The sequence below is a fragment of the Pristiophorus japonicus genome, unplaced genomic scaffold, assembly GCF_044704955.1.
Source record: "Pristiophorus japonicus isolate sPriJap1 unplaced genomic scaffold, sPriJap1.hap1 HAP1_SCAFFOLD_838, whole genome shotgun sequence".
Lineage (NCBI taxonomy): Eukaryota > Metazoa > Chordata > Chondrichthyes > Pristiophoridae > Pristiophorus > Pristiophorus japonicus.
The window spans coordinates 79,284-104,022 of NW_027254760.1; the positions used below are offsets into that span (position 1 = coordinate 79,284).

Genomic DNA, 24,739 nt, shown 5'->3' on the forward strand with positions numbered 1-24,739 from the left:
GAATGGCTGTTCACACCTCATGAACCCACAATGTGAGCAATCAATTACAAACTGAGAGAAGCTCAAGAGAGGTCAGCCAGACTCAGCTCATTCTTTGCAAGCAGTCTGTGCTGGAGGTGTGGGGGTGGGCACGCGTCAAGGGGATGTCGATTTCAGCAGGCTGTTTGCAGAAATTGTGAATATACAGGGCATTTGGCCCGCAAGTGCAAAAAAACGGCAGCTCGGCTGGTATACGAATCGGATGGGTCGGAAAGCGGACCAGAAGATGGTGGGGACAGTACCCGGGACACCGATGTACAGCGGGTCAACACGATCAATGGCCGCTGCTCCTACAACAGGACGCCTCCGATAATGATGAGGGTCCTACTCAACGAGATATCTGTCAACATGGAGCTGGATACGGGAGCGAGTCAATCTCTCATGGGCGCTCAACAATTTGAACAACTGTGGCCGCATAAAAGAGACAGACCAAAACTCACAAGGGTCGACACCAAACTAAGGAGCTATACCAAAGAAATTGTACCAGTCCTCGGCAGCGCCATGCTCTCTGTCACACACAAAGGGACAGTGAACCGACTTCCCCTGTGGATTGTCCCCGGAGACCCCCCAGCACTGCTGGGGAGAAGCTGGCTGGCAAAACTAAACTGGAAATGGGATGATGTCCATGTCATGTCATTAGAGGAACGGACCTCCTGCTCAACAGATATAAAGTGATTTGAACATCTCTTTCAGCCAGGTGTGGGCACTTTCAAATATAAAGTCAAAATCTACATCACACAGGATGCTAGACCGGTCCATCACAAGGCCAGAGCTGTACCCTATGTGATGAGGGAAAAGATTGAACACGAATTAGACAGGCTTCTGCGGGAAGGCATTATATCACCTGTGGAATTTAGCGACTGGGCAAGTCCCATCGTCCCAGTCATGAAGCCTGATGGATCCGTACGAATCTGTGGGGACTACAAATCTACCATAAACAGAGTCTCCCTACAGGACCAGTACCCGCTGCCCAGAGCGGAGGACTTATTTGCCACATTGGCTGGAGGTAATCTTTTCTCAAAATTAGACCTCACATCTGCATATATGACGCAAGAATTGACCGAGGAATCCAAGCCACTCACCACCATCAACACACATCGAGGCCTTTTCATGTACAATCGATGCCCATTCGGCATCAGGTCGGCAGCTGCCATATTCCAGCGCAACATGGAGAGTCTGCTCAAGTCCATCCCGGGGACGGTTGTATTTCAAGACGACATACTTATCACGGGCAGGGACACCGACTCCCATCTCCGTAATTTGGAGGAAGTACTAAAGCGGTTGGATCGGGTAGGCCTACGAGTTAAGAAATCCAAGTGCCTGTTTCTCGCACCCGATGTTGAATTTTTGGGCAGAAGGATTGCCGCTGATGGAATCCGCCCAACAGAGTCCAAAACAGAAGCAATTCGCCTGGCACCCAGGCCCCGGAATGTCTCAGAACTGCGCGCCTTTCTCGGGCTACTCAATTACTTTGGGAACTTTATGCAGAACTTAAGCATGCTGCTGGAGCCTCTCCATGTGCTACTCAGGAAGGGGTGCGATTAGTTTTGGGGGGACGCCCAGGAACGCGCCTTCAATAAGGCACGCAACCTTGTGTTCCAAGTGTTTTGACTTTCTTTGACCCAGGTAAAAAGCTAGTTCTCACATGTGATGTGTTAGCGTATGGGGTCGGGTGCGTTTTGCAACATGTCAATAGTGCGGGCAAATTACAACCCATAGCTTATGCCTCCAGGTCACTTTCGCGGGCGGAGCGCGGGTACGGAATGGTAGAGAAGGAGGTGCTCGCATGCGTGTACGGTGTCAAAAAGATGCACCAATACCTTTTCGGGGCCAAGTTCGTGTTAGAAGCTGACCACAAGCCCCTCACGTCCCTCCTATCCGAGAGCAAGGCAATAAACGGCAACGCCTCGGCGCGAATTCAACGGTGGGCACTCATGCTGACGTCCTACGACTAGACCATAAGGCACAGACCAGGCACAGACAACTGTGCCGACGCACTCAGCAGGCTACCCCTGGCGACCACGGAAGGGTCTGACGAACAGGACTGTGAGATAGTCATGGCAATCAATGCCTTTGAGTGCACAGGTTCGCCCCTGACAGCTCGCCAAATCAGAGCCTGGACAGTCAGCGACCCCACGTTATCCTTAGTAAAAAGGTGTGTCCTAACCGGTGACTGGGCAGAGGCTCGCGATGTCTGCCCCGAGAATTAAAACCCTTTCACAGGTGCATGCATGAGCTATCACTACAAGCAGACTGCCTGATGTGGGACAGCCGAGTAGTCATGCCTCTGCGAGGCAGAGAGGCATTTGTCCAGGAGCTCCACCGCGAGCACCCGGGGATCGTTCTCACGAAGGCCATAGCCAGATCCCACGTCTGGTGGCCTGGCATTGTCGCGGACTTGGAGCTCTGCGTCCGAAGGTGCACCATTTGTGCCCAACTCAGCAATGCCCCCAGGGTGGCTCCACTGAGCCCCTGGCCCTGGCCTACCAAACCGTGGTCGCGGGTGCACGTAGACTATGCGGGCCCATTCATGGGCAATATGTTCCTCATAGTTGTAGATGCATTTTCAAAGTGGATCGAATGCACCATTTTAAACTCGAGCACAACCTCCACCACTGTGGAGAGCCTCGCAACCATGTTTACAACTCATGGAATCCCTGACATATTGGTCAGTGACAATGGTCTGTGCTTCACCAGCGCAGAGTTCCAAGATTTTATAGCTGACCACGGCATAAATCACGTTAGGACGGCACCGTTCAAGCCGGCCTCCAACGGCCAGGTGGAGAGAGCAGTGCAAATCATTAAACAAGGCATGCTTAAAATCCAAGGTCCCACGCTGCAGGGTCGCCTGTCGCGGCTGCTGCTGGAAAACAGATCCCGTCCGCACTCATTGACCGGAGTTCCCCCCGCGCAACTATTGATGAAATGGACTTTAAAAACAAAGCTCTCATTAATCCTCCCAGACATGCACGAAATTGTTGAGGCAAAGTGCCGTAAGCTGACTGAGTACCATGACAGAAATTCGAGGGGGAGGTGGAATGAGATAGGGGACAAAGTGTTTGTACTAAACTGCGGCAGGGGTCCCAAATGGCTTGCAGGGACAGTAACGGGCAAGGAAGGAAACAGGCTACTGGTAGTACAAATGGACAATGGCAAAACCTGACCAAGTCAAAAGCAGATTTACCAACACTGCGGAACCAGAGGCAGACTACAATGTGGAACTCGCACCACACCTGGTGGACAGACAGAGGGAACAACCTGAGGAAAGGGCAATCCCAACAGACAGCCCAGGCGAGTCAACAACAATCACACCAATCGAAACAGACAGCCCAGGCGAGATACCAGCAACCACACCCAAAGAAAAACAGACACCAAGGCAAACAACTGAACCACAACTCAGACGCTCCACGCGAGAGCGTAGACCACCTGAGAGACTGAACCTATAAAGACAATAAGACCTTGGGGGGAGGGTGATGTCATGTATTTTACATTATTATATATAACTGTATCCTAACATGCTATACATGACTGTAATAAGATATGACCTGTAACCACCAGCGTACCTTACCACCAGGTGTGCACTTGCAAGAGACAGGTATATAAGGACAGGTCTCAGACAAGTGCAGCATTCCAGAGCTGTGAAATAAAGGTGCAGGTCCAGAGTGACCGTGACTTCACTACATGCCTGGTGTGAGTCTGTACTGAGGGGACAGGACTTCACAGGGAAGTGAGCAGTTGCTAAGGCTGGAGGTGCTCAAGTTGAGCTCTGCTTGTGACGTGATGAAAGAGGGTTGAGATAACGATCGTTGATGTAGACACTTCCTGTCACGATTCTGAGGCAAACAGGAAAGATTTGAACTCGGAGGACGTGCTTGCAACCTGCTCCACCTTATCACACCAAACGCCCAGAACCTCTCACGCCCAAACTAGTGCAGAACACGAGCAGCGGCAACACGACAACACAACCAGAGCGCCGGTAAGTCTGCACTGGGCTGTGGTCTGAGGGGGGCAGTTAGAGACAAGGGTGGACTCACTCCACATGGGCATTCCTCTGCAGCTCGTGTGCGGCTTAGGGAGAGAAGGAACCAAGAGTAGGGAGAGAGAGAGAGAGAGAGAGAGAGAGAGAGGGAGGGAGACAGAGGGGGGGGGGGAGAGGGGGGGGGGGGGGAGAGGGAGAGAGGCAGAGAGGGGGGAAGATAGAGAGATAGATAGAGAGAGAGAGGGAGGGAGGGAGACAGAGGGGGGGGGGGAGAGGGAGAGAGGCAGAGAGGGGGGAAGATAGAGAGAGAGAGAGAGAGAGAGAGAGAGGGGAGGGAGACAGAGGGGGGGGGAGAGGGAGAGAGGCAGAGAGGGGGGAAGATAGAGAGAGAGAGAGAGAGAGAGAGAGGGAGGGAGGGAGGGGGACAGAGAGGGGGGAGAGAGAGGGGGAGGGGAAGAGAGAGGCAGAGAGGGGGGGAATATAGAGAGAGAGATAGAGAGGGAGGAGGACGGAGAGGGGGGGGGAAGAGAGAGAGAGAGAGGGGGGGAGAGCGAGAGAGAGAGAGAGAGAGAGAGAGAGAGAGGGGGAGAGCGAGAGAGAGAGAGAGCGAGAGAGAGAGAGAAGGGGGAGGAGGGAGGGAAGAGAGAGAGAGAGAGACAGAGAGAGAGAGAACGAGAGGCAGGCAGAGTGGGGAGAGAGAGAGAGAGAGAGAGAGGGCGAGGGCGAGAGAGAGAGCGAGGGCGAGAGAGAGAGAGAGGGCGAGAGAGAGAGAGGGCGAGGGCGAGAGAGAGAGGGCGAGAGAGAGAGAGAGAGGGCGAGAGAGAGAGAGAGAGAGAGAGAGAGAGCGAGGGCGAGAGACAGAGAGGGCGAGAGACAGACAGGGCGAGGGCGAGAGAGACAGAGAGGGCGAGAGACAGAGAGGGCGAGGGAGGGGATTTCATAGAAACATAAAATTCTGACGGGACTGGACAGGTTAGATGCAGGAAGAATGTTCCCGATGTTGGGGAAGTCCAGAACCAGGGGTCACAGTCTAAGGATAAGGGGTAAGCCATTTAGGACCGAGATGAGGAGAAACTTCTTCACCCAGAGAGTGGTGAACCTGTGGAATTCTCTACCGCAGAGAGTTGTTGATGCCAGTTCATTGGATATATTCAAGAGGGAGTTGGATGTGGCCCTTACAGCTAAAGGGATCATGGGGTATGGAGAGAAAGCAGGAAAGGGGTACTGAGGGAATGATCAGCCATGATCTTATTGAATGGTGGTGCAGGTTCGAAGGGCCGAATGGCCTACTCCTGCACCTATTTCCTATGTTCTGAATGGAGAGAGAGAGAGAGAGACACACACAGACAGACAGACAGAGTGAGACGGAGCATTGAGAGATTGGATGGAGAGAGTGAGGTTCGGATGGACGGAGATGGGAGGTTGAGATGAGAGAGAGAGCGGAGAGAAAGGGTGAATGGAGAAAGAGGTTGGGAGAGAGAGAGAGAGAGATTGGGATGGAGGTTGAGATGAGAAAAAGAGAGAGTGGAGTGGTTAGGATAGAGGGGAGAGTTTGGGATGGAGACATGGGAGAGCTAGGAACACAGAACAGGCCATTCAATCCCTTGAGCCTGTTACACAGGAACAGGAGGAGGCCATTCAGCCCCTCGAGCCTGTTACACAGGAACAGGAGGAGGCCATTCAGCCCCTCGAGCCTGTTACACAGGAACAGGAGGAGGCCATTCAGCCCCTCGAGCCTGTTACACAGGAACAGGAGGAGGCCCATTCAGCCCCTCGAGCCTGACACACAGGAACAGGAGGAGGCCCATTCAGTCCCTCGAGCCTGTTACACAGGAACAGGAGGAGGCCCATTCAGTCCCTCGAGCCTGTTACACAGGAACAGGAGGAGGCCCATTCAGCCCCTCGAGCCTGTTACACAGGAACAGGAGGAGGCCCATTCAGCCCCTCGAGTCTGTTACACAGGAACAGGAGGTGGCCCATTCAGCCACTCGAGCCTGTTACACAGGAACAGGAGGAGGCCCATTCAGCCCCTCGAGCCTGTTACACAGGAACAGGAGGAGGCCCATTCAGCCCCTCGAGCCTGTTACACAGGAACAGGAGGAGGCCCATTCAAACCCTCGAGCCTGTTAAACAGGAACAGGAGGTGGCCCATTCAGCCCCTCGAGCCTGTTACACAGGAACAGGAGGTGGCCCATTCAGCCCCTCGAGCCTGTTACACAGGAACAGGAGGTGGCCCATTCAGACCCTCGAGCCTGTTACACAGGAACAGGAGGTGGCCCATTCAGCCCCTCGAGCCTGTTACACAGGAACAGGAGGTGGCCCATTCAGCCCCTCGAGCCTGTTACACAGGAACAGGAGGTGGCCCATTCAGACCCTCGAGCCTGTTACACAGGAACAGGAGGAGGCCCATTCAGCCCCTCGAGCCTGTTACACAGGAACAGGAGGTGGCCCATTCAGACCCTCGAGCCTGTTACACAGGAACAGGAGGTGGCCCATTCAGCCCCTCGAGCCTGTTACACAGGAACAGGAGGTGGCCCATTCAGCCCCTCGAGCCTGTTACACAGGAACAGGAGGTGGCCCATTCAGACCCTCGAGCCTGTTACACAGGAACAGGAGGAGGCCCATTCAGCCCCTCGAGCCTGTTACACAGGAACAGGAGGAGGCCCATTCAGCCCCTTGAGCCTGTTCTGCCATTCTATCAGACCATGGGCGATCTGCCCCTCAATTCCATTCTCTGGATACCCCATACCCAACAAAAACCCATTGATCTCAATCTTGAAAGCTCCAATTAACCCCCAGCCTCCACAGCTTTTTGGAGGCGAGTTCCAGAATCTGACTGCCCTCTTTGTGAAGCGTTTCCTGACAGCACCCCTGAACGGCCTGGCCCTAATTTGAGGGTTTACGCCCCTTGTTCTGGACTCTTCCCCCACCCGAGGATATAACTTCTCTCTCGATCTACCTTATCAACTCCTTTAATTATCTCAAACACCTCGATTAGATCGCCCCTTAATCTTCTAAACTCGAGGGAATACAAACCCAGACTATGCAAACTGTACTCGTCATGTCACCCTTTTACCCGGGATATCAGTCTGGTGAATCTGCACTGCTCCCCTTTCGAGGCCAAAATAACCTGTCTGGGGGGGCAGTGCCCAGGGGTCTGACCAGAGCTCGATATAAACTGCAGCATAACTTCCATCCTTTTTATCCCAACCCTCCCTCGAGATAAAGGCATTAATTTTTTTAGTTATCTTAGTGAACCTGTCCACCAACTGCTAGTGATTTCTGTACTTGGGACCCTGAATATTTCTGCTCCTCTACAGTTCATAGCTTCTCACCATCGAGAAAATACGCTGATCTCTCTCTCTCTCGAGTCCAAAGTGGACGTCCTCACACTGAACTCCATCTGCCAGTTGGCCCACTCACTCAATATCCATTTGCAGTTTCTTGCTGCCATCCACATTGCTTACTGCGGCTCCTGACCCTAGTGTCATCTGCAAACTCCAATGTGCCGTGTTCTCTCTTCCGTTAATAAATCTAGTGCATAGCCGAGGCCCCAGAACATGCCTTGCCACATCCCGTCAGCCAACAACATAGAAATTTACAGTTTAGAAGGAGGCCATTCCGGGGCCCATCGTGTCCATACCGGCCGGCCAAGACCTATCCAGCCTAATCCCACTTTCCCGCTCTGGGTCCATAGCTCTGCAGGTTACGGCACTTCAAGGTGCACCGCCAAATGTGGTGAGGGTTTCTGCCTCTACCACCCTTTCAGGTCGTGAGTTCCAGACCCACACCACCCTCTGAAGAAATTTCCCCTCAAATCTCCTCTAAACCTCCCCCACCACCCCAATTACTTTAAATTTATGCCCCCTAGTTGTTGACCCCTCTGCCAAGGAATCCAGGCCCCTCATAATTTTATACACCTCAATCAGGTCTCCCCTCAGCCTCCTCTGTTCCAAGGAAAACAGACCCAGCCGATCCAATCTTTCCTCATCGCTAAAATTCTCCAGTGCCGGCAACATCCTGGTAAATCTCCTCTGCACCCTCTCCAGTGCAATCACATCCTTCCTGTAATGCGGTGACCAGAATTTGCAAAAGGCGTTTGATAAAGTGCCACTTACTTGGCTTGTTAGCAAAGTTGAAGCCCATGGGATTAAAAGGGGCAGTAGCAGCCTGGATACAACACTGGCTGAGGGATAGAAAGCAGAGAGTTGTGGTGAAGGGCTGTTTTTCGGACTGGAGGGAGGTATACAGTGGAGTTCCCCAGGGTTCAGTACTGGGACCACTGCTGTTTGAGATATACATTAATGTCTTGGGGATATAGGACACAATTTCAAAATTTGCAAACTTGGAAGTGTTGTATAGTGAGGAAGTTAGTAATAGACTTTAAGAGGGCATAGGGAACAGGCAGACACATGGCAGATGAAATTCAATGCTGAAAATCATGAGATGATATTTTGGGAGGAAGCTAAATGGTACAACGTTAAAGGGAGTGCGTGAACAGAGAGGTGGGGGTGTATGTATGCAAATCATTGAAGATGGCAGGGCAGGTTAACAAAGTATGTGGGATCCTGGACTCTCTAAATAAAGGCATAGAGCACAAAAGCCAGGAAGTCATGATGAACCGAGATAATACATTGATTCGGCCCCAGCTGGGTGATTGGGTCCAATTCTGGCCACCGTACTTTAGGAAGAATGTGAAGGATTTGGAGAAGGTTAAGAGGGAGATTGCCCAGAATGGTCCCGGGGGGACTGGAGAAGTTGGGATTGTTCTCATTAGAGCAGAGAAGGTTAAGGGGGAGATTGACCAGGGGTGACGAGGGGAGACTGGAGAAGTCTGGATTGATCTCCTTAGAGCAGAGAAGGTTAAGGGGGAGATTGCCCAGAATGGTCCCGGAGGGATGTGGGACGTCAGTGATGTGGGGAGACTGGAGAAGTCTGGATTGGTCTCCTTAGAGCAGAGAAGGTTAAGGGGGAGATTGCCCAGAATGGTCCCGGGGGGATGTGGGACGTCAGTGACGAGGGGAGACTGGAGAAGTCTGGATTGATCTCCTTAGAGCAGAGAAGGTTAAGGGGGAGATTGCTCAGAATGGTCCTGGGGGGACTGGAGAAGTCTGGATTGATCTCCTTAGAGCAGAGAAGGTTAAGGGGGAGATTGCCCAGAATGGTCCTGGGGGGACTGGAGAAGTTGGGATTGTTCTCCTTAGAGCAGAGAAGGTTAAGGGGGAGATTGAAAATAATGGAGGGTTTAGTCAGAGTAAATAAGGAGAGACTGTTTCCAGGGGCTGAAGGGTCGGTAACCAGAGGACACAGATTTAAAGGTAATTGACAAAAGAATCAGAGGGGAGATGAGGAAAAGCTTTTTCTTATTGCAATGAATGGTTACGATTTGAATGCACTGCCTTAAAGGGCAGTGGATACAGATTCAATAGGAACCTTCAATAGAGAATTGGATAAATACTTGGAGAAAAAATTGCAGGGCTGTGGGGAAAGCGCGGTGGTGACTAAGTGGACTGCTCTTCGAAAGAACCTGCAGAGATCCGATGAGCCGAATGGCCCCCCCTCTGTGCTGTACCAGTCTGCAATTTGTTGATCTCCCTCGGCAACTCTCGTCCTCTGAATATATTCAAAGAATACACCTGGCAGGTACAGCAAGTGATCAGGAAGGCCAATGATATCTTGGCTTTTATTCCAAGGGGGGATGGAGTATAAAAGCAGGGAAGTCTTGCTCCAGTTATACAGGGTATTGGTGAGGCCACACCTGGAGTACTGCGTGCAGTTTTGCTCTCCGTATTTACGAAAGGATATACTTGCTTTGGAGGCAGTTCAGAGAAGGTTCACTCGGTTGATTCCGGAGATGAGGGGGTTGACTTATGAGGAAAGGTTGAGTAGGTTGGGCCTCTACTCATTGGAGTTCAGAAGAATGAGAGGTGATCTTATCGAAACGTATCAGATTACGAGGGGGCTCGACAAGGTGGATGTTCCCACTGATGGGGGAGACTAGAACTAGGGGGCATGGTTTTAGAATAAGGGGCCGCCCATTTAAAACTGAGATGAGGAGGAATTTCTTCTCTCAGAGGGTTGTAAATCTGTGGAATTCTCTGCCCCAGAGAGCTGTGGAGGCTGGGACATTGAATATATTTAAGGTGGAGATAGACAGATTTTTGGGCGATAAGGGAGTGAAGGGTTATGGGGAGCGGGCGGGGAAGTGGAGCTGTGTCCATGATCGGATCAGCCCATGGTGGTATTAAATGGTGGAGCAGGCTCGAGGGGCCGAATGGCCGACTCCTGCTCCTGTTTCTTATGTTCTTATTAAAACTCGGCAATTGGCCTTTACTTCACTTGCAAGTTGATTTTTGTATTTCCTGTTTGCAGTCTCTCAATGCTTGTGTTGCACTCCTCTCTAGCGTTGTGTGTTTTTCCCGGCTTGATGTTACCACTTTTCTTGGTATTTCTGGTCGCCACTTCCTTTAATTTGTGACTGTGCCTCACCTCACACTGGCCATGATTGCTGCACCATACAACAGGGGCTCCTGCTCTTTCACAGCGTGCTGTAACAGGCCAAACGCTGTTTTGTCCGTCGGTTTGACAGCTCAGCTTATTTTCTCAGCCTCAGTCGAGTTTTAAGCCCTTGTAGTGTGTGTGCGCGCAATCTTCCTTCTTCTCGAACTTACTGTCAAACTCTTATCATGCGACGGTCACTGTTTTCAAGATGTTCCCTCATTGCCAGACTGTTCATAGAAGTTTGCAGCACGGAAGGAGGCCATTCCGTCCCATCGTGTCCGTGCCGGCCGACCAAGACCTCTCCCGGCCTAATCCCACTTTCCCGCTCTCGCTCCCTCGCCCTGTAGCATACGGCACTTCAAGGTGCACTGCCTACTGTGGTGAGGGTTTCTGCCTCTACCCCCCCTTTCAGGCCGTGAGTTCCAGACCCTGCCCCAGACCCCCACCACCCTCTGGGTGAAGACATTTCCCCTCAAATCCCCTCGAAACCTCCCCCCAATTACTTTCAATATGTGCCCCCTGGTTGTTGACCCCTCTGCCAAGGGAAACAGGTCCGTCCTATCCACTCTATCCAGGCCCCTCATCATTTTATACACCTCAATCAGGTCTCCCCTCAGCCTCCTCTGTTCCAAGGGAAAACAGACCCAGCCTATCCAATCTTTCCTCGTCGCCAAAATTCTCCAGTCCCAGCAACATCCTGGTAAATCTCCTCTGCACCCTCTCCAGTGCAACATCCTGGTAAATTTCCTCTGCACCCTCTCCAGGTGAAATCACATCCCAGAAACATAGAAAATAGGTGCAGGAGCAGACCATTCGGCCCTTCTAGCCTGCACCGCCATTCAATGAGTTCATGGCTGAACATGCAACTTCAGTACCCCATTCCTTCTTTCTCGCCATACTATTAAGGGGGATCAAGGGGTAAGGACTACATCTAACTCCTTTTTGAATATATTTAGTGAATTGGTCTCAACAACTTTCTGTGGTAGAGAATTCCACAGGTTCACCACTCTCGGGGTGAAGAAGTTTCTCCTCATCTCGGTCCTAAATGGCTTACCCCTTATCCTCAGACTGTGACCCCTGGTTCTGGACTTCCAACATTGGGAACATTCTTCCTGCATCTAACCTGTCTGAACCCATCAGAATTTTAAATGTTACTATGAGGTCCCCTCTCATTCTTCTGAACTCCAGTGAATACAAGCCCAGTTGATCCAGTCTTTCTTGATAGGTCAGTCCCGCCATCCCGGGAATCAGTCTGGTGAACCTTCGCTGCACTCCCTCAATAGCAAGAATGTCCTTCCTCAAGTTAGGAGACCAAAACTGTACATAATACTCCAGGTGTGGCCTCACCAAGGCCCTGTACAACTGTAGTAACACCTCCCTGCCCCTGTACTCAAATCCCCTCGCTATGAAGGCCAACATGCCATTTGCTTTCTTAACCGTCTGCTGTACCTGCATGCCAACCTTCAATGACTGATGTACCATGACACCCAGGTCTCGTTGCACCTTCCCTTTTCCTAATCTGTCACCATTCAGATAATAGTCTGTCTCTCTGTTTTTACCACCAAAGTGGATAACCTCACATTTATCCACATCATACTTCATCTGCCATGCATTTGCCCACTCACCTAACCTATCCAAGTCACTCTGCAGCCTCATAGCATCCTCCTCGCAGCTCACACTGCCACCCAACTTAGTGTCATCCGCAAATTTGGAGATACTACATTTAATCCCCTCGTCTAAATCATTTAATGTACAATGTAAACAGCTGTGGCCCCAGCACAGAACCTTACAGTACCCCATTAGTCACCGCCTGCCATTCTGAAAAGTCCCCATTTACTCCTACTCTTTGCTTCCTGTCTGACAACCAGTTCTCAATCCACGTCAGCACACTACCCCCAATCCCATGTGCTTTAACTTTGCACATTAATCTCTTGTGTGGGACCTTGTCGAAAGCCTTCTGAAAGTCCAAACATACCACATCAACTGGTTCTCCCTTGTCCACTCTACTGGAAACATCCTCAAAAAATTCCAGAAGTTTTGTCAAGCATGATTTCCCTTTCACAAATCCATGCTGACTTGGACCTATCATGTCACCTCTTTCCAAATGCGCTGCTATGACATCCTTAATAATTGATTCCATCATTTTACCCACTACTGATGTCAGGCTGACCGGTCTGTAATTCCCTGCTTTATCCTTCCTGTAATGTGGTGACCAGAACTGCACGCAGTACTCCAGCTGTGGTCTAACCCAGTGTTTTATACAGTTCAAGCATAACCCCCCCTGCTCTTGTATTCCATGCCTCGCCTAATAAAGGCAAGTATTCCGTATGCCTTCTTAACCACCTTATCCACCTGGCCTGCTACCTTCAGGGATCTGTGGACCTGCACTCCAAGGTCCCTGTGTTCCTCGACACTTCTCAGTGTCCTACCACTTAATGTGTTAACTCACTTTGACTCGTTACTCATTACCAAATGTAGTCGGACCTGTTGTAAAAGCCCGACTGCAGTGGAACAGAATATCAGGCGTTGTGGGTAACAGGTGGCCACTCTCATACACAGATTTCTGCCCATCGATTCAGAAAACTGCCCTGGCTGGATACGCTCGAGAAATGAACTGGGTTTTTTTTTTTTTACATCGCCCAGTCTATGTGCAAATGGATGTTTCCCATGATATCTGCTTTGCCACAACCATAGGCTTCTCGATTTCCACAGTTAGACATCCTGCTACTGTCTGTGCAGTTGGGAGGTGTGCCAGCAACTGCCATAGAGTCTTGCATCGTCACTAAGCAGTTTCTCCAGTGCCTGCTCGCCCTCACCGATATCCTTTCTTCCATGGGCTAGGCCATTATCCTTTACTCCTCCTCCGCCCCAGCTTGGAGCCAGGTATCGAATGGTCCCTGCCCGTGGGCCGTTCCATCTCAATCTGGGCTGCTCTTTGCCTGGCTGTATTGCTTAAACTGCATGCAGTTGTGGGGAGTGCAGATTGGTCAATTGCCCCCACTGAGAGAGCGAGAGAGAGGGGGAAGGTTGGGAGGGCAAACGCGAGCAGGTCGAGAGAGAGCGCAAGGGTAGGGGTTGGGATGGAAGGGAGAAGAGAGGGGAGAGAGAGAGAGAATATGAGAAAGAGAAAGAGAAAGAGAGAGAGAGAGAGAGAGAGAGAGAGAGAGAGAGAGAGAGAGAGAGAGAGAGAGAGAGAGAGAGGAGCTTGGGATGGAGAGAGAGAGAAAGGGGAGGTTGGGATGGAGAGTGAATAATCGAGGTAGATCTCCCCACTTCCCCCCCCCCCCCCTATCAATCCAGATACTCCAGGCACATGTTCTCAGTGAATCCCTGGCCCATTGGTGCAGTTCCATTAGGCTAACCTGTGGAGGGGAGAGTGTGGTTGGCAGATTGTGCCTGTAGTCAAACAGAGAAAGGGACTGTGTGACTCAGAGGGGCATTGCTCAAGATGTTGCCTTACTCATGCGGTTATAAGGGTACTGACGGAAATGCCTCGCTCTAACCACTGCCCAACTTTCTCGGTCACGCAAAGCCAGCTTCGCACGACTTCCTGAAGGCTGGAAATGAGAACGTATGCGATCACAGTCCATCTCACTCTATCGCGCGTAGCAACGGAACCCAGCAATCCTGCACTGTGCTGTCTTACACACTGAATTACAGATAAACTGCACTAATTCAAAGTAATCCGTAGAACCAGGGAGAGAGTGACTGTGAAAGGGAGAAATGTAATATCAGACAGCACAACAAGACAGAGCGTGACAGTGAGGGGTGTGGGGTATATCAGTGTTACAGTGAGGGGTGTGGGGTATATCAGTGTTACAGTGAGGGGTGTGGGGTATATCAGTGTTACAGTGAGGGGTGTGGGGTATGTCAGTGTTACAGTGAGGGGTGTGGGGTATATCAGTGTTACAGTGATGGGTGTGGGGTATATCAGTGTTAGTGAGGGGTGTGGGGTATATCAGTGTGTTAGTGAGGGGTGTGGGGTATATCAGTGTGTTACAGTGATGGGTGTGGGGTATATCAGTGTTAGTGAGGGGTGTGGGGTATATCAGTGTTACAGTGAGGGGTGTGGGGTATATCAGTGTGTTACAGTGAGGGGTGTGGGGTATATCAGTGTTACAGTGAGGGGTGTGGGGTATATCAGTGTGTTACAGTGAGGGGTGTGGGGTATATCAGTGTTACAGTGAGGGGTGTGGGGTATATCAGTGTTACAGTGAGGGGTGTGGGGTATATCAGTGTTACAGTGAGGGGTGTGGGGTATATCAGTGTGTTACAGTGAGGGGTGTGGGGTATATCAGTGTTACTGTGAGGGATGCAGGGTATATAGAAACATAGAAAATAAGTGCAGGAGTAGGCCATTCGGCCCTTCGAGCCTGCACCACCATTCAATAAGATCATGGCTGATCATTCCCTCAGTACCCCTTTCCTGCTTTCTCTCAATACCCTTTGGTCCCTTTAGCCGTAAGGGCCACATCCAACTCCCTTTTGTATATATCCAACGAATTGGCCTCAACAACTCTCTGCGGTAGAGAATTCCACAGGTTAACAACTCTGAAGAAGTTTCTCCTCATCTCAGTCCTAAATGGCCTACCCCTTATCCTTAGACTGTGTGACCCCTGGTTCTGGACTTCCCCAACATCGGGAATATCCTTCCAGCTTCTAACCTGTCCAGTCCCGTCAGAATTTTATATGTTTCTATGAGATCCCCTCTCATTCTTCTAAATTCCAGTGAGTCTAAGCCGAGTCGATCCAGTCTTTCTTCATATGTCAGTCCTGCCATCCCGGGAATCAGTCTGGTGAACCTTTGCTGCACTCCCTCTATAGCAAGAACGTCCTTACTCAGATTAGGAGACCAAAACTGCACACAATACTCCAGGTGTGGCCTCACCAAGGCCCTGTACAACTGTAGCAACACCTCCCTGCCCCTGTACTCAAATCCCCTCGCTATGAAGGCCAACATGCCATTTGCTTTCTTAACTGCCTGCTGTACCTGCATACCTACTTTCAATGACTGATGTACCATGACACCCAGGTCTTGTTGCACCTCCCCTTTTACTAATTTGCCACCATTCAGATAATAATCTGCCTTTCTGTTTTTGCCCCCAAAGTGGATAACCTCACACTTATCTACATTATACTGCATCTGCCATGCATTTGCGCACTCACCAAACCTGTCCAAGTCACCCTGCAGCCTCTTAGCATCCTCCTCACAGCTCACACCGCCACCCAGCTTAGTGTCATCTGCAAACTTGGAGATATTACACTCAATTCCTTCATCTAAATCATTGATGTATATTGTAAATAGCTGGGGTCCCAGCACTGAGCCCTGCGGCACCCCACTAGTCACTGTCTGCCATTCTGAAAAGGACCCATTTATTCCCACTCTTTGCTTCCTGTCTGCCAATCAGTTCTCTATCCACGTCATACATCACCCCCAATACCATGTGCTTTAATTTTGCACAACAATCTCTTGTGTGGGACCTTGTCAAAAGCCTTTTGAAAGTCCAAATACACCACATCCACTGGTTCTCCCTTGTCCACTCTACTAGTTACATCATCAAAAAATTCTAGATTTGTCAAGCATGATTTCCCTTTCATAAATCCATGCTGACTTGGACCGATCCTGTCACTGCTTTCCAAATGCGCTGCTATTTCATCTTTAATAATTGATTCCAGCATTTTCCCCACTACTGATATCAGGCTAACCGGTCTATAATTAACCGTTTTCTCTCTCCCTCACTCCTTTTTTAAAAAGTGGGGTTACATTAGCTATCCTCCAATCCATAGGAACTGATCCAGAGTCCATGGAATGTTGGAAAATGATCACCAATGCATCCACGATTTCTAGGGACACTTCCTTAAGTACTCTGGGATGCAGACTATCAGGCCCTGGGGATTGATCGGCCTTCAATCTCATCAATTTCCCCAATACCATTTCCTGATTAATAAGGATTTCCCTCAGTTCCTCCTTCTCACTAGACCCTCGGTCCCCTAGCATTTTCGGAGGCTATTTGTGTCTTCCTTCGTGAAGACAGAACCCAAGTATTTGTTCAATTGGTCTGCCATTTTTTTGATCCCCATTATAAATTCACCTGAATCCGACTGATGTCAGTGTGCTACAGTGAGGGGTGTGAGGTATATCAGTGTTACAGTGAGGGGTGTGGGGTATATCAGTGTGTTACAGTGAGGGGTGTGGGGTATATCAGTGTGTTACAGTGAGGGGTGTGGGATATATCAGTGTTACAGTGAGGGGTGTGGGATATATCAGTGTTACAGTGAGGGGTATATCAGTGTTACAGTGAGGGGTATATCAGTGTTACAGTGAGGGGTATATCAGTGTTACAGTGAGGGGTATATCAGTGTTACAGTGAGGGGTATATCAGTGTTACAGTGAGGGGTATATCAGTGTTACAGTGAGGGGTATATCAGTGTTACAGTGAGGGGTATATCAGTGTTACAGTGAGGGGTATATCAGTGTTACAGTGAGGGGTATATCAGTGTTACAGTGAGGGGTATATCAGTGTTACAGTGAGGGGTATATCAGTGTTACAGTGAGGGGTATATCAGTGTGTTACAGTGAGGGGTGTGGGGTATATCAGTGTGTTGCAGTGAGGGGTGTGGGGTACATCAGTGTTACAGTGAGGGGTGTGGGGTATATCAGTGTGTTGCAGTGAGGGGTGTGGGGTATATCAGTGTTGCAGTGAGGGGTGTGGGGTATATCAGTGTGTTACAGTGAGGGGTGTGAGGTATATCAGTGTTACAGTGAGGGGTGTGGGGTATATCAGTGTGTTACAGTGAGGGGTGTGGGGTATATCAGTGTTACAGTGAGGGGTGTGGGGTATATCAGTGTTACAGTGAGGGGTATATCAGGGTGTTACAGTGAGGGGTGTGGGATATATCAGGGTGTTACAGTGAGGGGTGTGGGGTATATCAGTGTTACAGTGGGGGGTGTGGGGTATATCAGTGTTACATTGAGGGGTGTGGGGTATATCAGTGTTACAGTGAGGGGTATATCAGTGTTACAGTGAGGGGTGTGGGGTATATCAGTGTTACAGTGAGGGGTGTGGGGTATATCAGTGTTACAGTGAGGGGTGTGGGGTATATCAGTGTTACAGTGAGGGGTGTGGGGTATATCAGTGTTACAGTGAGGGGTATATCAGTGTTACAGTGAGGGGTGTGGGGTATATCAGTGTTACAGTGAGGGGTATATCAGTGTTACAGTGAGGGGTGTGGGGTATATCAGTGTTACAGTGAGGGGTGTGGGGTATATCAGTGTTACAGTGAGGGGTGTGGGGTATATCAGTGTTACAGTGAGGGGTATATCTGTGTTACAGTGAGAGGTGTGGGGTATATCAGTGTTACAGTGAGGGGTGTGGGGTATATCAGTGTTACAGTGAGGGGTGTGGGGTATATCAGTGTGTTACAGTGAGGGGTGTGGGGTATATCAGTGTTACAGTGAGGGGTGTGGGGTATATCAGTGTTACAGTGAGGGGTATATCAGGGTGTTACAGTGAGGGGTGTGGGATATATCAGGGTGTTACAGTGAGGGGTGTGGGGTATATCAGTAAACCTTTCCCGATATTCCTACCTGTAACCATTCCCTTTCTCCCCCCCCCCCCCTCCGTTATCCCCACAGGACCTTCAGTTTGAGGAGCAGCTGACTCAGTGACCCTTGACGTTAACCTCACCCTCCTTGAACCTGGATTCCCAATGCTCCGTCATGTTGTACCCCAGACTCCTCCTGGTGCTGGGAGCCATCGCTGGGATTGGTGGGCTGGGGTCGGCCGGGACTGTGACCATGCTACCAGTGGATGAGATGAGCAGCCCCCTGGGGATCCGATTCGTGTCCACGGATACAGTCGAGACCGCCACCAGTAACCCCAGGATCCTGCCCCTGCTGGTTTCCACCACGCCAGTCACATCGACAGCCAGTGCTTCCACCCAAACCCGCTTTGAGTCCACCAGCCAGGGGCCCAGCTTCTCGTCCACTGACAACTTCAGCATGACGGGACAGTCAACCAGCAACCCAGCTTCGAACAACAGCCTCATCTGGACCCTCCGGACAATCCAACAGCATCGCAGCACCTTGCAGACACCAGTGCCGACCACATACGCCGCGGCATCGACCAGCGAACCAGTTACCTCGCCACCCACAACCACCCCGCCCAGTGTCTTCGATTCTTCAACCCAAGCCAGTTCTTCCGCAGTCTTCGATTCTTCAACCCAAGCCAGTTCTTCCGCAGTCTTCGATTCTTCGACCCAAGCCAGTTCTTCCGCAGTCTTCGATTCTTCGACCCAAGCCAGTTCTTCCGCAGTCTTCGATTCTTCGACCCAAGCCAGTTCTTCCGCAGTCTTCGATTCTTCGACCCAAGCCAGTTCTTCCGTAGTCTTCGATTCTTCAACCCAATCCAACCCTTCCAGTGTACCTGCTTCTGTCTCACCAGCTCAGTACTCTACCACCTCCCAAACCCTGCGCTCCGAACCCTCCAACCATATCGTGATCATCATCGTGATATTAGTACTGGCCATCGTCAGTATCGCCCTGATCGTCGTGTGCATGCGGAGGCAGAAGCGGAAGCAATCGCAGACCTTCGACCCCCGGCGCAAGAAGGGGGGCAAGGTGCAGGACCCCTGGGCCGGGCCCGTGGCTCTGCCGGAGGACACAGGGGTGACTGAAGCGACCGAGCCAAAGAATGAGGAGGACACAGCCTCCAAACGCATGTCGCTGTCCACCTTCTTCAACAAGCGGAAATCGCGAGCGCCGTCCATGTTGCTGGAGGAGGTGAACGTGGTGGGAAATGCCAAGAACCCGGCCCTAGACGCCCAGCAGCCCCTCCTGCCCAATGGCCAGGTGACTGACCCACAAACTCCCAAGCCGAACCCAGCCCCAGTCACTGAACAGAGTGGTAGAGGTGCCACCCCCCAGGAGCTGAGTGATCAGGCACCACTCCTCCCCGCTCCTCCCTCGCAGCCCAACGGCCATGTGCAGGAGCCCAGCCAGGGGCTTGGTGAGCCGCAGCAAGGGTTGCACGATGACCTGCCACCTCCTCCTCCTCCTCTCAGCGACACGCCACTCCCAGCTCCAGCAATCGGAGCCAGTGCGGGAGAGGGGCTGGACTCATTCTCAGGCAAGACGTCCTTGTGAGACAAGAACCCTTCCGTTCCATCACGCTCCTCGCTTTCTTCACCAATCCCAGTCCCACAATGCAACTGGCCAGGCACAACAGGAAGTGCTTCCTGTCAAGCGACCGTTATCTTCCACCATCTCATCACGGAACAGCCGCGAGGGGCTGAACGGCCTCCTCCTGTTCCTGTGTAACGGGCTCGAGGGGCTGAACGGCCTCATGTTCCTGTGTAACGGGCTCGAGGGGCTGAATGGACCTCCTCCTGTTCCTGTGTAAAAAGGCTCAAGGGGCTTAATGGGCCTCCTCCTGTTCCTGTGTAAAAAGGCTCAAGGGCTGAATGGGCCTCCTTCTGTTCCTGTGCTTTATTTTCACTTGCTGGTTTGTTCCTGTGATTTTAGTAAATTTTGGAAAATCTCTTCACTGGCTCCTGAGAGGACCAATGAGTCTCCTGGTCTCAATGTTCCCTAAAAGAAGGAACAGGTTACCGAGGGTAGGGGGACATTTACAGTTTGTTGTACCCCGGGGAGAGTCAGTGCCCCTATGGGGAGGGGGACCTGTACTCCGGGGAGAGTCGGTGCCCCGTACCCCGGGGAACACCCGTATCCTGGGGAGCAGGACTGAAGTGGCGAGCAGGATATGGAGTTAGAGTGAGGCGGAGCTGGGATTTGGGACAGTCCCTGGGGCCTACAGCTCAGCTTCACAATATATGGTGCTCGCAGGGCAACATGGCGGGGGAACCTGGAGCTGAAACTCTGGTCATTGCCACAAACATTCTATCTTATGTACCACCTGAAGCCGATGAGATATTAAACCTTTTGTATAAATCTAATAAAATGAAACAGAAATTAAATTCAGTCTGAGTGTTGACAGCAGTTACTGGGCGGGCAGGGCCAATGTGCTGGTCTGGGGAAAAAAGAGGGACATTGAAATGGATTGTTCCTGTGGTGGGACTACATCGAATGTACAGCAGAACAGGCCTTTCGGCCCACAGATCCATGCTCTGCAAGATCCTCCTCTTCATCTCGACCCATCAACATATCGGGAATAGTGGAGAACCAAGGGTCTAGCGAGAATGGGGAACTGAAAGAAATTATTAGTTAAAAAATATATACTGAAGAAATTAATGGGACTGGAAGCCGATAAATCCCCAGGACCCAATGGCCTACATCCTCAGGTTTTGAAAGGGGTGGCTTTAGAGATAGTGGATGCAAGGATTAGAATTTTGGAAGATGACATAGTTTCTAGAACAGTTCTCGCAGCTTGGAAGCTAACCAAACTGGTCGCAAACATGGAGAAATTTAGAACTCAGCAGAGGAGGACAAAGGGTTTGATTAGGGCAGGGAAAATGGAGTACGAGAGGAAGCTTGCAGGGAACATTAAGGCGGATTGCAAAGGTTTCTATAGATATGTAAAGAGAAAAAGGTTAGTAAAGACAAACGTAGGTCCCCTGCAGTCAGAATCAGGGGAAGTCATAACGGGGAACAAAGAAATGGCGGACCAATTGAACAAGTACTTTGGTTCGGTATTCACTGAGGAGGACACAAACAACCTTCTGGATATAAAAGGGGTCAGAGGGTCTAGTAAGGAGGAGGAACTGAGGGAAATCCTTATTAGTCGGGAAATTGTGTTGGGGAAATTGATGGAATTGAAGGCCGATAAATCCCCAGGGCCTGATGGACTGCATCCCAGAGTACTTAAGGAGGTGGCCTTGGAAATAGCGGATGCATTGACAGTCATTTTCCAACATTCCATTGACTCTGGATCAGTTCCTATGGAGTGGAGGGTAGCCAATGTAAACCAACTTTTTAAAAAAGGAGAGCGAAAACAGGGAATTATAGACCGGTCAGCCTGACATCGGTAGTGGGTAAAATGATGGAATCAATTATGAAGGATGTCATAGCAGTGCATTTGGAAAATGGTGACATGATAGGTCCAAGTCAGCATGGATTTGTGAAAGGGAAATCATGCTTGACAAATCTTCTGGAATTTTTTGAGGATGTTTCCAGTAAAGTGGACAAGGGAGAACAGTTGATGTGGTATATTTGGACTTTCAGAAGGCTTTCGACAAGGTCCCACACAAGAGATTAATGTGCAAAGTTAAAGCACATGGGATTGGGGGTAGTGTGCTGACGTGGATTGAGAACTGGTTGTCAGACAGGAAGCAAAGAGTAGGAGTAAATGGGGACTTTTCAGAATGGCAGGCAGTGACTAATGGGGTACCGCAAGGTTCTGTGCTGGGGCCACAGCTGTTTACATTGTACATTAAATGATTTAGACGAGGGGATTAAATGTAGTATCTCCAAATTTGCGGATGACACTAAGTTGGGTGGCAGTGTGAGCTGCGAGGAGGATGCTATGAGGCTGCAGAGTGACTTGGATAGGTTAGGTGAGTGGGCAAATGAATGGCAGATGAAGTATAATGTGGATAAATGTGAGGTTATCCACTTTGGTGGTAAAAACAGAGAGACAGACTATTATCTGAATGGTGACAGATTAGGAAAAGGGAAGGTGCAACGAGACCTGGGTGTCATGGTACATCAATCATTGAAGGTTGGCATGCAGGTACAGCAGGCGGTTAAGAAAGCAAATGGCATGTTGGCCTTCATAGCGAGGGGATTTGAGTACAGGGGCAGGGAGGTGTTGCTACAATTGTACAGGGCCTTGGTGAGGCCACACCTGGAGTATTGTGTACAGTTTTGGTCTCCTAACTTGAGGAAGGACATTCTTGCTATTGAGGGAGTGCAGCGAAGATTCACCAGACTGATTCCCGTGATGGTGGGACTGACCTATCAAGAAAGACTGGATCAACTGGGCTTGTATTCACTGGAGTTCAGAAGAATGAGAGGGGACCTCATAGAAACGTTTAAAATTCTGACGGGTTTAGACAGGTTAGATGCAGGAAGAATGTTCCCGATGTTGGGGAAGTCCAGAACCAGGGGTCACAGTCTAAGGATAAGGGGTAAGCCATTTAGGACCGAGATGAGGAGAAACTTCTTCACCCAGAGAGTGGTGAACCTGTGGAATTCTTTACCACAGAAAGTAGTTGAGGCCAATTCACTAAATATATTCAAAAGGGAGTTAGATGAAGTCCTTACTACTCAGGGGATCAAGGGGTATGGCGAGAAAGCAGGAAGGGGGTACTGAAGTTTCATGTTCAGCCATGAACTCATTGAATGGCGGTGCAGGCTCGAAGGGCTGAATGGCCTGCTCCTGCACCAATTTTCTATGTTTCTATGCAATACTGCGGAGGAGGATTTCCTGGGGTGTATAAGGGATTGGTTTTTAGACCAATATGTCGAAGAAGGGTTGGCAAGGACACAGGCCTCTGGGAGACGTGATTGGCAGAGAGGGGGTAGGGAAAGCCAACTCCAGCGGTTCCCTACTCCTGACAAAATGTCTAGAGCACGAACTTATCACCAACACCCTGTTCCGCCAGAGGGACAAATACAAGGCATCGTGGCAACACCCTCGCTCCAAACATTGGCATCTGCTCGACTATGTCATTGTCCGAGCCAGGGATCTCAAGGATGTGTGCATCACCTGCACCATGACAGGAGCTGACGACTGCTGGACGGACCACCGCCTAATCCGATCAGTCATCGACATCAACATAGCCCCAAAGCAGAGGGGACAGCAGAAGCAGTGTCGCAAAAAAGTTAATGCCGGGGCACTTAGAGACCCAGCTAGGGAATCCATATACAGCCAGCACCTCACAGCTAACCTGCCGTGCCTCGATGACCCCGAGACGCGGAATGTCCATAGAGCTTGGTCTGCCCTCCAGGCCTCTATAACCAGTGCCTGCAAAGAGACACTCGGTCACTCAACCAGGAAACACCAGGACTGGTTTGATGAGAATGATCAGGAGATCCAAGAGCTAATAGATCGCAAGCGCAGGGCATTTCTGAGCCTTAAACAACAACCCAATGCGGGAGCAGCAAAACAGCATTACAGACGGCTCAAGGTTAGGTCCAACTAAAAACCCGGGACCTAAAGAACAGGTGACGGACGAAGAAAGCACAGGAGATACAGCAGCTGGCCGACGACCATGATGTGTGAGGATTCTTCACTGCAGTCAAGGCCACCTATGGACCAAATTCCCCAAGGCCCCACCCCACTCCTGGCCAAGAACGGGGAAACACTCATCAAGGACACGGAGGCAATCAGGGCCCGCTGGAAGTAACACGTCGAAGATCTCAATCGACACTCTGCCTTTGACTTAAGTGTTCTCGACTCCATCCCGCAGCATGCTACCTGCCACCACCTCAGTGAGAGACCCCAACATTACACCAGGTAGAAAAAGCCACAATTAGCTCAAAAACAACAAGGCTACGGGTGCGGGCGGAATCCCTGCTGAGGCACTGAAGTATGGCGGGGAAGCACTGCTGGCACGAATACACGGCCTCATTTCTCTCATCTGGAGGGAGGAGAGCATGCTGGGGGATCTGAGATGCAGTAATCGTGACCATCTTTAAAAAAGGGGATAAGTCTGACTGTGGCAACTACAGAGGAATCTCCCGGCTATCAGCCCCCGACAACGTAATCGCTAGAGTCCTCCTCAACCGTCTTCTCCCCGTGTCTGAGGAGCTCCTCCCGGAGTCAGTGCGGATTTCGTCCCCTACGGGACATGATTTTTACAGCGCGACAGCTGTGGGAAAAATGCAGGGAGCAGCACCAGCCCTTATACATGGCCTTCTTCGACCGTACAAAGGCCTTTGACACTGTCAACTGCGAGGGTCTGTGGAGTGTCCTCCTCCGTTTCGGATGCCCCCAAAAGTTCTTCACCATGCTCCGCCTGATCCAGACAACATGCAGGCCGTGATCCTTACCAACGGATCCATTACAGACCCAATCCACGTCCGGACCGGGGTCAAACAGGGCTGCGTCATTGCCCAAACCCGCTTCAGTTTTTCTCGCCGCCATGCTCCACCTCTCAGTCAACAAGCTCCCCGCTGGAGTGGAACTAAACTACAGAACCTGTGGGAACCTGTTCAACCTTCGCCGTCTCCAGGTCAGGTCCAAGATCACCCCACCTCTGTGTCGAGCTACAGTACGCGGACGATGCCTGTGCACACAGAGGCTGAACTCCACGACATAG

General features: G+C 50.8%; 1 protein-coding gene across 1 annotated transcript; it reads left to right on the top strand.

Annotated features, from left to right (window-relative positions):
* The first annotated feature begins 3,869 nt into the window (after positions 1-3,869).
* LOC139257428 (leukosialin-like) lies at positions 3,870-20,494 on the top strand. The gene is made up of 2 exons (XM_070874487.1): positions 3,870-4,015; positions 18,156-20,494. The coding sequence occupies exon 2, from the start codon at positions 18,240-18,242 to the stop codon at positions 19,662-19,664; it is 1,425 nt and encodes a 474-aa protein (XP_070730588.1). The 5' UTR covers positions 3,870-4,015; positions 18,156-18,239; the 3' UTR covers positions 19,665-20,494.
* The last annotated feature ends 4,245 nt before the right edge of the window (positions 20,495-24,739 follow it).